This window comes from Melampsora larici-populina (assembly GCF_000204055.1).
Source record: "Melampsora larici-populina 98AG31 unplaced genomic scaffold MELLAscaffold_2, whole genome shotgun sequence".
Taxonomy (NCBI): domain Eukaryota; kingdom Fungi; phylum Basidiomycota; class Pucciniomycetes; order Pucciniales; family Melampsoraceae; genus Melampsora; species Melampsora laricis-populina.
The window spans coordinates 1,424,420-1,438,754 of NW_006768766.1; the positions used below are offsets into that span (position 1 = coordinate 1,424,420).

The following is a 14,335-nucleotide window of genomic DNA, read 5'->3' on the forward strand; positions in this document are numbered from 1 at the left end:
TAATAGTTTTAATATCTCAGATTGGATTCCATTAATCTTTAAATGATCAAAATCAAAACCTTTAGTATGATTAGTTTTAGTTTGTTTTCCCTTTTTATTATTTTTAAATTTAAGATTATTCCATGTTGATGATTTGATTGAATTCATAAACCAATTCTGATGAAACGATCTATGAATTTCTAAATCAAGTTTATAAATCAATCCAATTTTTTCATTAGCTTGTTGATTCAATCTTTCATTTAAATTGATTTCATCTTGATTTGTTTGTAAAGGTTGGTGTAAATCACTACACCGGCGGCCTTGAGGTCCGAAATATAGATGTCAACAGTGCTGGCTCCTGAAGCCGATGATTTTGAAACCGCAATCCAAATTGAAATGGGTAGTGTGGGATGAGCTAGAAGGCGGGTGTGGTCAAAAAGCTCTGAAGAGTGAGCACGACACTGAGAGGTGTATGAGAGGTATTCCAAGAGTTGAATAAAGACTGTTGACGTTGGCTGTACACTGACTTGTTTGGATTCTTGTCCATCCTTTCTAGCAGCTTGATAGCCTGCTGTAGAAGTGAGACAACTGTGATATAGAAGCAACAGAACCAAGACTTATTGAGCTGGCTATGGAGACATGAAAAGCAATTCAATGTGTAAGCAATAATCCAACTGCTTGTCAACATTGGTTGACCATCAACGGCTCAGTAGAAAAAATTCCTGAGAACATTTCTATCAGCTGCTGGAATTTGGTGAAAGAGGTAGATGAGCGCACTGTGTGAGAAGACCATGATTGGGTCAATATTGACTTGAGAAGTTTCCACCAGCTTTAGTAGGTTGATCAATTTTTCTGATTGAAGTTTACGTGCCTGAATAAGATTTAGTCAAGAAACAAAGCATGAGTAACTTATTTAAGCGACTAAAAATGAGGTAAGAGCTCAGACCATCAGATTGATTGATCACTGACCAGCTAGAAGTAACACATTTCCAATCTTGTAGTCTCACCTCATTATCCTTAGAATCAATTCCCTTGTGAGTTTTGAATGGGTGTATTGCTTTTAAATCTGTCGGTATAGGCATCGATGAATTTGCAGATAGAGTTATATCTTGAGGGTTGATTGGGGTTTGAGTGTCAATTCTAGATATTAATTGAAAAAGCATTTGATTAGGCGGTAGTCAAGACATGAGTATGTCGGGTAACGTGAGTCAAAAGAGACAGTGGGTGAAGTGTGAAGGAGTGAGATAAGGGAATCAAGAGAGTCAATGAATGGTTGAAGGTATGGATTAGAGCATTTACCAGAGTCAGAAACATTGACTGCTCATAAACTCAACAAAGTCCCACGCTGCGTCTCGCACGCTTCGAGCGCAGCGAGGGACTTATGACAACGAGGCACACTTTTGCCTGTGAGGGGAACCAGTTTTTGCAGGAGAAATTTGCCTTCCTTATAAAACTTTTTCCCCTATTTGTGAAAAATCGAGATGCAAAGAAATGAAATGTTCGCCTCTATGAGGCTCATCGATTGATCCAAAAAAATCTCGAGGAAGCCGAGGAATGTCCTTTCAGATTCCTTCTGAAGTTCAGGATTTTGGAGTGTTTTCGAGTGTTTTGACCTGTATTTGACCCTCGAGAGTGGTTTATACATACGAATACAAGGCAATTTCATCAAAAACTTCAAACTTCAGAAGCCAATGCCTTCACTAGAGCTTTTATTGCTGTGTCTACACCTGATGGATATTCTTCTGCATGAAAAAGATGCCACACCTTTATCCCTGCGATGTAAGATTTCAGAGTTGTGTACTTTACTGACTCATCTTCTGCCGCTTTCTGTACGCTCTTCTTTGATGCCCAGACCACAAAAAGTTTCATCAAGGTAGGCGAAATCGGCAGTAGCTTCGACTTTTCTATGTTCTTCACTACAGCAAATCGATGTAGTTTTACGATGCCTGAGTTGTAACTTTTCAAAGTTCCATCTCCCCACGATCCACGTAAGTAATGAGATTTCACTTCGTCTATGTCTGAATCGTCTATTCCTAACGCATTTTTCTTGAACGCTCCAAAGGGTTTCGTCACTCTCTTCAAATCTACCTCTTGTATTCCGTTCGGTGACACTCTCCTCGGCATTACTGAACATCGGTCCATCAGCTCAAATCTTGATCTCTCAGAAACCAACAGCATCAGAAGCTCACCGCTATTTCAGATGTCAAGTACCAATTTCGGATTCTTCTTCGGTGGGAAAACTTGCTTCAGCAAATGTTGAAGGTCGGTCGGGACTTGTACTAGGACTTCTCTAAACCACAATAGATCTCCGAGATAGCCTCTGGAAAGTGCGTCTGCCACATTTCCTTTTGATGTGACATGTTTCGCTTGTATGTCACAAGCTAATACTGTAAGTAACCGTTGAATTGCTTTCCATTCCTCATTCACCATCTTATCCTTAGACTTCCTCTTCTTCACTGTCGATTGGGATGTGGTATTATCTGTCCACACAAGGAATTTCATTCCTACAACCCACATTTTGTGTTAGGTATGTGCTTATCACTAATTGACTGAGATTTTTACTCACCTTCTATTTTCTTTACTTTTTGTAAGACAAGTAGGCCCAACCGTATTGCAACCGTCTCAGCCCACGCGATCGAACGTTTATCCCCAATCAAGCCTAGACATTGCCAACCTTGAGTCAGTTCGAAGCATGCCCAATAATCCCCAATTAGTATGCCTATCCCAAAGGACGATGAGGCATCGCCTACCCAACCAACTTCCGTTGCTTTGGGAGAGGGAATAATCTGTCGTGAGTTAAAGTTTTTCAAGACCCAATACCACTCTTTCACATCCGCCTTTACGCTCTCTGATGTGTACCTTAATGCTGATTTGTTCCTCCAGCTCTTCATCCATCGATAGAATGAGTTCAAATATGCTTTCATATGCGGTACTATGTGCACCGTATGCACTAGTTTCCCCACGATGCTCTCCACCCTGTTTAGAGCCCATTTTGTTTCTGGGTTGAGTAGGTCGATAATTAGTTGAAGTCTTTCATTCAACTTCTCTCGCGGTAGTCTAACCGTATGATCATGTCCATTCCAGATAAACCCAACGAACTTTTGTTCCGCCGCGAAGTCATGGTTTTTCACCGGGTTCGTCGCAACTCCCAAGTCATTGCTCACTGCCGTAACATCTGCTAATGATACTTGCTGATTCGGTCTCTTCAACATTAAGCTATCGTCTACCCAACGGAATAAAACAATCTTCAAGATCCGTTCAATCACGATTTTCCAGATATGCGCCGGAGCCCCGAAAACGCCACAGCTCGCTACACCACCGAATCCTACCGCTAAATCCACCCAAAGTCGATTATAAAAATCTAGAATGCATAGGTAGTGTCTTTGGCACGGATGTATTGGAAGCTGTCTGTATGCTTTTTGCCAATCGAAGATGGCTACATCCCAAATCCCTGGATTATCTTGAAAGAACCTAGCAACTCGGTTAAAATCATCCCAATACGTGCCATAGTTTAGTTTATTAACAAACGAGTTTACTGATGGTATGCCTTCTCCCTTCCTAGGAAACGACAAATCATTCACCATTCGGATAGAACCATCACTATTGACCGCACTACCCATTGGGTTCGACCGGAAAAAACCAAGCTTCTCATATAACTCTTCGTGAGTAAAAGGACCAGCGATCCTTCCTGCTACCCATTCCTTCTTCAACGTCGCTTCTATTTGCAACCTCGCTTCTAGGGCTGACTTATGATTCTCGGGGGTGTACCATTTTAAACCTGGTACCTCATGTTGTGGTATTCCTAAACAGAAACCGTTTGTGAATCCATCCACTATATACGGTATATCCTCGTGGAGTCCTACTGCTTCCATCAAAGTTATCCACTCCTTTACAACCATCTTACACGTCACCGGGGCTGGCCAAGGATTATCTACCGGTACTGTGAATAGTTTCCTTTGATTGAGAGGTAAAGGAATCTTTTTCTGTCCTTCGTATTCTTCTTCTTCCAAATCATCTAAACTCGAAACACTCTCTACAGACTCTTCTTCAAGACTAGACTCTAGGGCCTCTCCACTCTCCTCTTGTGAGACCACAGCCAGGTCTGGACGCTTGGCCTCAAGCTCTCGCTGACTCGAAGGATCAATGGAACTGAGATTGCTGCAATGTAAATGGAAATTTCACAATCTCTGACTCAGAACATAATTTTTCGTTGATTTCTCTCACAACTAACAAATATTTAAGAACTAACACATCGAATTCACACAACCCAAGAGGAACAGAAAAGATTTCCCCATACATCGACAGTTTCCATGACAAGATACAAGAAGAAAATAAATTCCCATGCAGATAGGTTACGCCGATTTCCGGAATTTAAAACACAAAACGTAAAAGTGTTTTCTCAGCCTTCCGTTCCCATCATTCTTCATATGAACCAAAATCTGACTCACGTAGTTGGATTTTCTTCTCTCGTTGTTGCTTTCGCATTGTATTTACCACCTTTATTGTGGTAGTTTGACTTATAAGAACCTGAAGCTACCGGAGCTGAAGTCTCTGGCCCTGCTTGGTTTTCTGAAAAATCACCGTCAAACGCAAACGTTTCAATATGGGTACTCTTGGTGTATGTCTTCACTTGAGACATTGAATTAAAGACTCACCGCTCTTGTTCGAAAGGTATGTATTCTTCTTTACATATGGCTTCTTATAGCCACCCCTTTTTCCCCGAAAGTTTGCGGTCGAAGAACTTTGATGTTGATTGTCACTTGACTTCTCTGCTGGTTTTGACGTAGCTGACTCCACTTTCTGTCTACCTGTCGTAAAACTAAAACCAAACTTGGGGCCTCCTACAGCATATGGATTATCTTCGAATTGAAGATCTCCTGCACGATCAGCAAAGAATCTGGCGTCCGCTTCAACTTTCGGTTGTAAACCTCTCGGTAAACGAATCTTGTCCCTATACACTGTCTTCCCATTTTCTTTCACCTTCGTGACTTTACGACGGCGGAAGATCACCGTTCTTACAGCTAAATGATAACGTAGGCCGACCATCCAACATAGGTATTTCTTCTTCAAATCGGACACTATTTGCTTATGTCTAACAATGTAGTCCGCATAGCCATCCAACTGATAGATTTCTCGAGCATAACGTTCTTCTAAGTCGCACATCTCTACAAAGTCTCCGAAGGTGATTTGTTTCTCTAGCATTTTCTGAGAAGGTCTCGACTTGTCTTTCTTTTCTTTCATTTTCTCATCATCATCTTCATCGTTGTAGGTATCAAGAAAAGACTTCTTGAAGACTGATAAAGGAACATAGGATCGAAGACGTTTGAAACCTTTGTCCCACTTCTTAGGTAAGTCAGGTAAGTCTGCAGAATCAAAATCTACTAAATCATAATCTAATTCTGCCTTCTTAGCTCTTTCTGATTCGTCTGAGCTAGAATCCTCTGAGGAAGACGATTTGTTCGAGTCTGAGTCGGACGAGTCTGCTGGAGGGGTCGAAGATTTCCTCTTCTTAGACTTGGAGCGTTTCTTCTTGTTCTTCTTAGACTTGGAGTCATCAGAATCGCCCTCAGATGAGTCGTCGCTCGGTACGTTTCTTTTCTTCTCTTTTTGTTTCTTTTGCTTCTTCTTAGGTTTCGAAGCATCTGAATCACTAGAAGAGGGCTCTTCGTCTGGACCATCATCCGTCCTTCTCTTGTCTCTCTTTGACTTTGTCCTTTCAGCTTTGGTCTTGATTTCTCTAGGTCGAGAGCTCTCTCCCTGATTGGTTCCCGAGATCGCCGCCAGAAGCCTAGAAGACTCTGCTTCAGCTGATCGGTCGACTACGTCGGACTGTTCTTGACGAGTTTGAGCGCTAGGCAAGTTTTTCGGAGTCGACTTCCCTTTTGGAGCAGGGGGATCGCAAGTCATGGAAACCAAAGACCCAAAGGACATATTGAACATGTCCATCGCATTCCGAGCGGCTGGTCCATTTCTGGTATCTAACGCATGCGTTAGGGCTTCTAGAATCGATCTGCTTTCTGAAGTAGCCTGGATTGGTTCCGCAGATGCATTCGCGGATTCCTTCCTGAAAAACTCCCTAAGAGCTAAAGAACACCCCAAACGAGAGGAACTATGTAAGTTTGTTATCTCTTTCCATCTATGTTATCCTCTATAAGACATTGACAAGACCAATTGGTCCGTCCATTTATTTCGAAATGTCAAACTACTGTTTATGAGATCAGTCGACCATATTTTTAATCATCAATGAATCATAAATTTCTGGTTTCTGCAAGTCACTAGAACTTGTCAAACAAACTGACTCTCCCTTTTGCCAACCATCTCGATATGGACTTATCAGGGGTTCGACACGTCGTTTCTTGAGCGCCTAGGGCAGCTACTTCCAACTGGTATTCATGGCTTACCCGAGCCTTCTCTGTCGTCTTCGTTAGGCGCTTCCCAAGAGCAGCCCTCGACAGACAGAGAACCAGTCATGACTTACGGCGCTACAGCAGCCTGCATCCTCAACACCAGATTCCGCATTCTCTCCATGGCGCACAAGTGGCAGCCAAACAACGCTTCATCACCTGGTGTAAAAGGTAGATATGGGTGGAAAAATTTTTGGATTGGGGGAAAGAGGAAAGGATAGGCTGAGAAAATTCTTGACATCAGGTGTTTGAAACATACCATCTACTGGCAAGGAACTAAAAGGTATTTCTCCTGTCTCTTCAGCCGGACCTTTTCCTTTCTTAGCCTCCTCTTGACGGCGACTTTCTTCCTCTCTCCAACGATCCATCTTCTCTAACTCTCTCTTCTTGAGTTCAGCAGGCTTCACATCCGCCGTATCTGAGTCAGTCTCTCCACTCCCATCTTCATCACTACCTTTCTCCCGTCGAGGTTCGCCTTCACCTTCCTGCATTACTCGTTCTCTTTCTTGATCTTTCGATTTCGGTAAGCGGGACTCAGCTCTTCGTTGTCGTTCTTCCGCTTGTTCTTTCTCTTTTGCTAACTTAGCTGCTTTCTTATCTTCCTCTTGCTTAGACGTCGACACCATTTCTTTTCGTTGAGTTTTCTTGAGGATCAAACTTTCAAGTTGTCCTTTGTTCATTTTAGAAAGAAAAAATTAAACTCTTGTCTAGCGAAAAATTGGGGGAGAATTTCCAGAAGTTGTATAGATAAGAAATGTTCTTGTTCCTACTATCAACGCTCGGACCGCAACTTAATCTACCGTAGCGTGGTGGAGAATCCATAACGCTACGGTAGAGCGTTGTAAGTCACTACCGCTCCGTACCGTTAAGTGTAGACCACCGTATTGACCCTTCGACTTTGGTACGGTCCGACCGTAACGCGCCGTACCGTAACCGGTATTTTTGGCTCGAACAACGGTCATGACGGTGGTTTTTTTTAAAAAATGTACAAGAATTTAAATTTCAAAGAAAAGTTCGATACAAAGGAAGTGGAACGAGAGACAAGAGATCGATGAACAAGAATAGAGAGGAGAGAAAGCCAAGTAAAAAAAACAAATTGTTACATTACACAGTAAATTGTATAATGAAAAACATAAATATCAAACAATCAATTACTTCTTTACCTTCTTCTTCAGCTGTGCCTCGTGTTCTTTAAGGTACTTTACCGCATCTTGAAACTTATCTGTGGGTACGATTCCGCACTTGATCCACTCTCTACAACCCACCTTCCGAGTGATAGTATTTGGAAGGATGGAACCTTGACCCGGTGCAGCAACGTCTGCAGCCGAGGAAAACGAGCGCTCAACACAGCAAGTGGTTGCCGAGATGGACAAGTAGTCCCGTGCCATCGAAGCCAGCACCGGAAAGGACTTCTCATGTTTCTGACAAAGTTACATAGTCAGATTGGTTTATCACTCTCAAGACTCCATTCAAAGAGACTTACTCTCCACCAGTCCAAAGGTTTTTTGTCAGGCAATATTCCAAACTTTCCTGCCAAATAATCCACCAGCTTATGTTCATATTGAGATGTTGGTGCAATATTATCGGACCCAGCCGCAAACATATCAAATTCGTCGATCGCAGTAGGTACTATTGAAAACCCGTAGTCAACTGTTATGACTACGGGTTTCGGTACGGTTACCGTTGTCAATTGACGGCGTTCTCGTTATGTCTACCGTAACCACTTTTGCCTACATGTGGTTACGGTACGGTGGTACCGTACTGCTCAACGGGCCAGCACGTTACGGTGCAGACCGTGCCGTAACGTGCCGTTTCCCGTTTTCATCACGCTGAGGTCCTAGCGTTGCTACTATTTTAAAGAAAAAAGGAAATTCCTTAGAACCGTATAGTCTACGTTTGTAAGGAAATGATTTAGAGAAAGTGTCGAGAATGGAGCTAGGAAGTGATTTGGACTGGAGATGAAAATTTTTCTCCTCTAGTTCAAACTAGGCGCCACTTCTTTGTGGTCACTCGACCCGAGTTGCCTCGGGTCGCTGCTCTTCCCGACACTCGTCCCACCTCGTGTAATGGACTGTATGTTACCGTCACAAGCTTGAGGGTAATCTACCATTTTTAATTAGATGACATTCTTATTATCATCATGTTCTAGATCACAAGTTTCAAATCAAATAAATATGAAACACATGCAATAGAAAGAAATAGACGCAAATGATGAAAATGATCAAAGTGAAGATTATCGAGGTTGAGAGCTAAAAGGAGACAATTAGAGCGGCGAGATTATGATTGATTGATTGGTTTAACTAAACTAAAACTCAAAACAAATCAAGAACATGAACAGTAAATGATGACAAGTAGATTGAAAAGAAAGTACTTACCTACAACAGAGGAGAAATAAAACTATGTAAAACGATTAGAACTTACGATCAAATCAAGTCGGAGGAACGGAATCGAATTGAAAGGAAGTTATAAATGAGCAGAAGAAGTGTAAAGTGCCAAGACAACAAGGGAATTGAGTACTTGAAAGGAAGAAGAGAATAGTTGGTATCGCGTTGAAAAGGAAGGAGATAAGAGATAAAAGGGACTCACAATTATCAGTTGAAGATTGGTGTTAAATATTGAGATTGAATCAAAAAATAAATCGTAGTTGTAATAGGTAAATAGATTGAATGAAAACTTTTAGTGGTGTAGTTGAGTCGGGGTTGGAAGGAGATAGTGAGGGGGAGTTCTAGGAGTTGGTCGGAGCGAAATGAGAAAGGATCGGTTGGAGTTTTGAGGAGTTGTACAATATATAAGGAGGGGGTTTGAAGGAATGAGGAGGGATCTAGCCATCGATCAATATGGGTATGTGTAAGGTTCTCGTGAGAACCTTCACTAGCGTCCGGATGTTTAATCCGGCACGACTTCTCGAGAGAGCACACTCGGACAATTAACTTGGAACTTCGTTATATGAATTACGAGCTGGTTCCAGAAAGTCCAGTAATAGGCTCTCAGAGGAGTCAGTAAAGAGAACTAATGAGAATAAAACAAGATAAAAGCAATTAAAAAGAACTAAGCTCACCTGGTTCCAGAAAGTCCAGTAATAGGCTCTCAGAGGAGTGAGGACTTTCCGGAACCGGGCGTGGAGCAAGAAGATATAACACCACCTAACTAATCCCATGATCCAGAACCCATGAATGTACTTGTGTAACCCTTACACCCTTCCTTCCTAAAAATCTTTGTCCAACCAGTCTTAAAAAAAATGCTGCAATAAAGAAAGAGAAAAAAAACGCAAATGGCATAACTCGCCCCAATAAATGTGACCATAACTCGTCCCTAAGAAAGCTTAAGCAAAAAAAATCCAAAGTTGAGAAACTGAAAGAAGAGAGAAAAAAACTAAAATCATAATAAAATCGTGAAGTCTTGAATTTTTTTGAAAGGAAAGAAGAAAAGAAAAAAAAAGAGAAAAGAGAAAAAAAAACCATCTTGATGTTATGAGTTTTTGATGAAACATGAATTAGTTTGTATTTGTAAGTCTTGAGTATCTTGAATCTTAAAGTAATGTAAAGAGAATTGATGTTCGTAGCTTGAGGATTAGTAAATTTGCGTCACGTCCCAACCCTTCGTCGTGAATGATTATCTGTAATGTAGAAGATGTTTTTGCTTGCCAGCTGTTTCGCAAGGTATAGGTAATGAAAAGATTATCGAACTCACATTGCGGGGGTGCTAGCGCATCTATTTGATGCACACCCCCTTGTCAATTTTCCTAGCATGCCCCAGTGGCTCCAATTCCCGGACCTAAAGGGGTTGATTTCGGAGTTGACAAAGCCAATACTCTGGCTGCAAGTGATTCTGTTATTCTCGAACCTTCGTGTCCTCCGTGGGCGCCGTGCATTAAGGTACTGCTATTTAGGAGATGAAATCGCTTGCCAATGCTTTCTTTACTACTTGGTGCATGAGAAATAAAAGACTCACATTGCGGGGGTGCTAGCGTATCTGAGTTGATACACACCCCCTTGTCACAATTCCTAGCTTGCCCCATGGGCTCCTCTCGAGACTCTCCTGGGGTTGGTTCCGGTTGTGACAAGACCAGCTTGATGGTTGCAATGTTCGTGTTGTCCGCTTCGTCGCTGTGGTAGGCTTTGAGCTTTGAAATATGAAAGACCGGGTATGTGAGATCATTAGGTTTTAAACGTAATCGGAAGTCACGTCCTGAGTTCAACACTTCTAAGACTTCGTAGGGACCGTCGTAGCGCGCGCGTAGTTTATCAGTCCCTCTTGACTTCCCGCCTACGACTTGTTGTCGATCTGCACTGTCCACCATGACTCTGTCTCCAATCACAAAAGGCTTCCCTTCCCGACGTCGAAGGTTGTACTGAGATGCCTGCTCCACACGATTACACCATACTCTATCTCTCCATCCTGCCCACTCAGCCTGACGCCTCTCAATCCAGTGTTTTACATCGTCCGCTTCGTCTTCTAAAGGTGTCTGAATGGGGAAAAGACGGGGAATGCGGCCATAAACAAAGTGAAAAGGTGACACGCCCGTAGAGACATTGACGGCCGAGTTAATGGCAAACTCCGCGGCGGGTAAGGACTGGAACCATTTGCCATGTTTTTCAGCTGCGTAGTGTCGCAAGATCTGTCCGACTGTTTTATTGGTACGTTCACTTCGGCCGTCTGCTTGAGGATGATAAGACGTAGAAAGATTGACCTTTACTCCTAGCAGCTCGTGCAAGTGTCGCCAGAATCGCGACGTCCAGGCCTTGTCCCGATCGCCAATAATGGATGATGGCAACCCAAAGATTGAAGACCACGACGTGTAAAGTCGCGTAGCGGATCGTTCAGCAGTGTCACGCTGTGAGGTTGGAATTAGACGAACAAATCCCGTCAGTCTACACGTACATGATAGTATCATATCGTATCCCGAGACTTTGGGGAAGGGACCTATAAAATCAATTGCGATTGATTCCATTGGACTCCTTGGGACTTCAGAAGTTTGAAGCTTTCCTGTGGTTGCGGTGGTTCGCGCCTTAATGCGTTGGCACGAGTCGCAGGACTTCAGCTGTGTCTCGACCTCTTTTGCCATACCTGGCCAGAAGAACGTGCTTCGTAGACGTGCAATGGTCTTCAGAATACCTAGATGCCCCAAGGCCGAGTGGGCCTGGGAGATAAAATCACGTCGAAGACTTCCAGTTTGAGGAATAACCAATCGCCCATCTAAATATAAAAGATTGTCCTTCATGACGCAATCTTCCCGCAGAGGTACCACCTTTTTCAGTTTGATGCAAAACTTGTCTTCTTCATAACCCTCCTGAATCTTCTGAACCTCTTCCTCTCTTAATGCTGCTTTAACTTCACACAAGGCAACATCATCTCGTCGAGAAAGTGCATCAGCTACAGAATTATCCTGACCTCGTAAGTATTTAAAGTCCAGGTCAAACTGAGATAAGGTTTCTAACCACCTTGCCTGTCGTCGGCTGAGATTGCGTTGTGTCAATAAGGTTGTCAATGAGTGATGGTCCGACATAACATTCACTCGCATGCCTAAAAGTAAGAGCTTCCACTTGTTGAGAGCGTTGACAACCGCAAGGAGCTCCTGTTCGTGCACAGGGTAGTTCTTCTCAGCCGCATTCATTGTCCGGCTCTCGTAAGCAATGGGTGAGGCTGTGTCCCACTTGAGTCCTTGAAATAGAGCCGCTCCTAATCCGTTACCACTAGCATCCGTGAAAAGCCAGAGCGGTTCGTCTGAGTCATAGTCCAGATTACGAAGTACTGGTAGTGTTGTAATGAGACGCTTGATGTTGTTGAAAGCCACTTCTTCTGCTTCTCCCCATCGAAAAGGTTTCCCCTTCAAGGAAGTGCTCGTCAGAGGAGATAAGGTTCCAACATAATGTGACAGTCCGTCAATAAATTTTTTCATCCACTGGACCGTGCCTAAGAATTTGAGTAATTGTTTTGAGTTAGTTGGAGAGGCCCACTTGGAGATCTTCTCAACCTTTTCGTCATCTGGACAAACTCCTGTCTCACTAATGATGTGTCCTAAGAATTTGATTTCACGTCTGAATAATTTGCTTTTCTTGATGGAGCAATAAAGCTTTGCCGCACGTAGTCTTTCAAGTACCTGTCTTAAATGTACCTCATGTTCTTCAACTGTTTGTGAGAATATTACAATGTCATCAATGTAAACCACGCATATCTTTCCTACCAAATCACCTAAAATCTCTTCATTTCGAGCTTGATGTGTCGCAGGTCCATTTGTTAGTCCCATGGGCATAACAACCCATTCATACAACCCCCAAGGGGTCTTCACCGCCGTCAGCGGGATATCTTCTTCGCGCATTCTGTCTTGAAAAAATGAATTTGTCTGATCTACAACTGACCAAACTTTTCCAGTAGCCACTAGCCTCACTGATTCATCGACATTTGGTAATGGTGCACGGTCTTTGACAGTGTACTTGTTCAAAGTTCTGTAGTCACACACCCATCTGGGTAATTCTGTTGGATCTTTTTTCGGAATGATCATTGAGGGAGAACCGTACTGGCTTTGAGATCGCCTAATACGTCCAGCTTTCAGGTGTTGGTCCACCAACTTGCGCCAAGACTCTTGATGTTTCTGAGGGTATCCATATTGTTTCTCATTGATAACAACATTGGGATCCGTAAGAATGATCTTATGACGAACTCGTCTGCTTGCCTCAGGTAATCCTTCTGGGAAAGTTTCATCCGGCGGATCACCCTCCTCCACTGGAGGCAGTTCCGCTGGGAATATATCTTCAAATTCTTTCAATACGGACATTTCCCGCTTGTTCAAGTCCTGAGCTTTGCTGATTTTCTCAAGATTTTCAATGGCACATAATATGCGATTCAATTCAGACTTCATTGCTTTCTCGTACAGAATTTTTCCGCTAGGAACGTGTAGCGCACATCGACGATGAAGGGAGACATCAAGTTTGAATTTAGATAAAAATGGAGACCCGAGAATGATATCATAGCTTCCTCCTAAAGGTTCCAGCTTGAAAAAAACAGCGCCGAATCGTAAACTGGGATCATCACACTTGAGATTAGCTATAGCAAATTCTCGTAGGATAAGAGGTTCGCCTTCAGTGGGAATTGCTAAGCGTACCTCGACCGGGGCTACCAACGGTCTTCGTACCACTCGCAAATCACGCGCCATGTTGTTCGATAGTAAGTTCGTCCCAGCGCCTGAATCAATTAGAGCCCGAACAATTTTTCCATTACAGATTAGCTCTAAAATGATTGGAGCCGTCGACGAAGGGGCTACACACCTTTCGGCACCTTCAGCTTCCTCCTCCACTAACCCCATCTTGAATTGATCCGCTTCTGCATACGCAGCAATATCTTCGGCAATCATATCTGGGAAAGCTTCGACTGCTGCGACACGACTAGGGGTGGGAGTGGTGGTTGTTCGTCCGGCGGGTCTTTGCGTTGGCGTTCCTGGGGGTCGGACCTGAGTTGTGGCTGATGCTCGAGTGGGTCGTGGACCAGGATTAAAGTCGGATGGAACCGAAAGAAATCGAGAGTTCTTGTTTGTGCAAGTAGGGTTATTACACTTGTCTTTACACACCGCGCAGATGCCAGATTTGCGGAGATACTCGTGATATCTCCAGGCATTGTCAGCTCTTTCTTGATCTGAACGAGATCTAGCTTGGATCGTAGTGCGAGGTTGAGAGGATACAGATGTGTTCGTGACAGTCATTGGTTGTGATGGTCTAGGTCGTACCGATCCGTCATTTAGCAGTTTACTGTCTGTGAGAAAGCGCCAAATGCCATCCGCAGCGTCTTTAAAAGCGGGAAAGGAGAAAGGTTCGGCCAAGCGTTTCTCACGCTCGATCAGATTTTTAAATAACTTAGGAGCCCCCTCAGTAATATACTCCGCTAAAGTTTTATCCGATAATCCGCTTACTCGCTAACCAAGCGATGTAATGCTTGCGCTCGAGTGACGTAGTTGTCGA

At 43.2% G+C, this 14,335-nt stretch overlaps 1 protein-coding gene across 1 annotated transcript; it reads right to left on the reverse strand.

Moving 5' to 3' along the window:
- Positions 1 to 239: 239 nt before the first annotated feature.
- Positions 240 to 4,618, reverse strand: MELLADRAFT_101753 (uncharacterized protein; the record flags this gene model as incomplete). The annotated part of the gene is made up of 5 exons (XM_007404704.1): positions 240 to 547; positions 757 to 850; positions 987 to 1,045; positions 3,884 to 4,137; positions 4,428 to 4,618. The coding sequence occupies 5 exons, from the start codon at positions 4,616 to 4,618 to the stop codon at positions 240 to 242; spliced, it is 906 nt and encodes a 301-aa protein (XP_007404766.1).
- Positions 4,619 to 14,335: the final 9,717 nt, after the last annotated feature.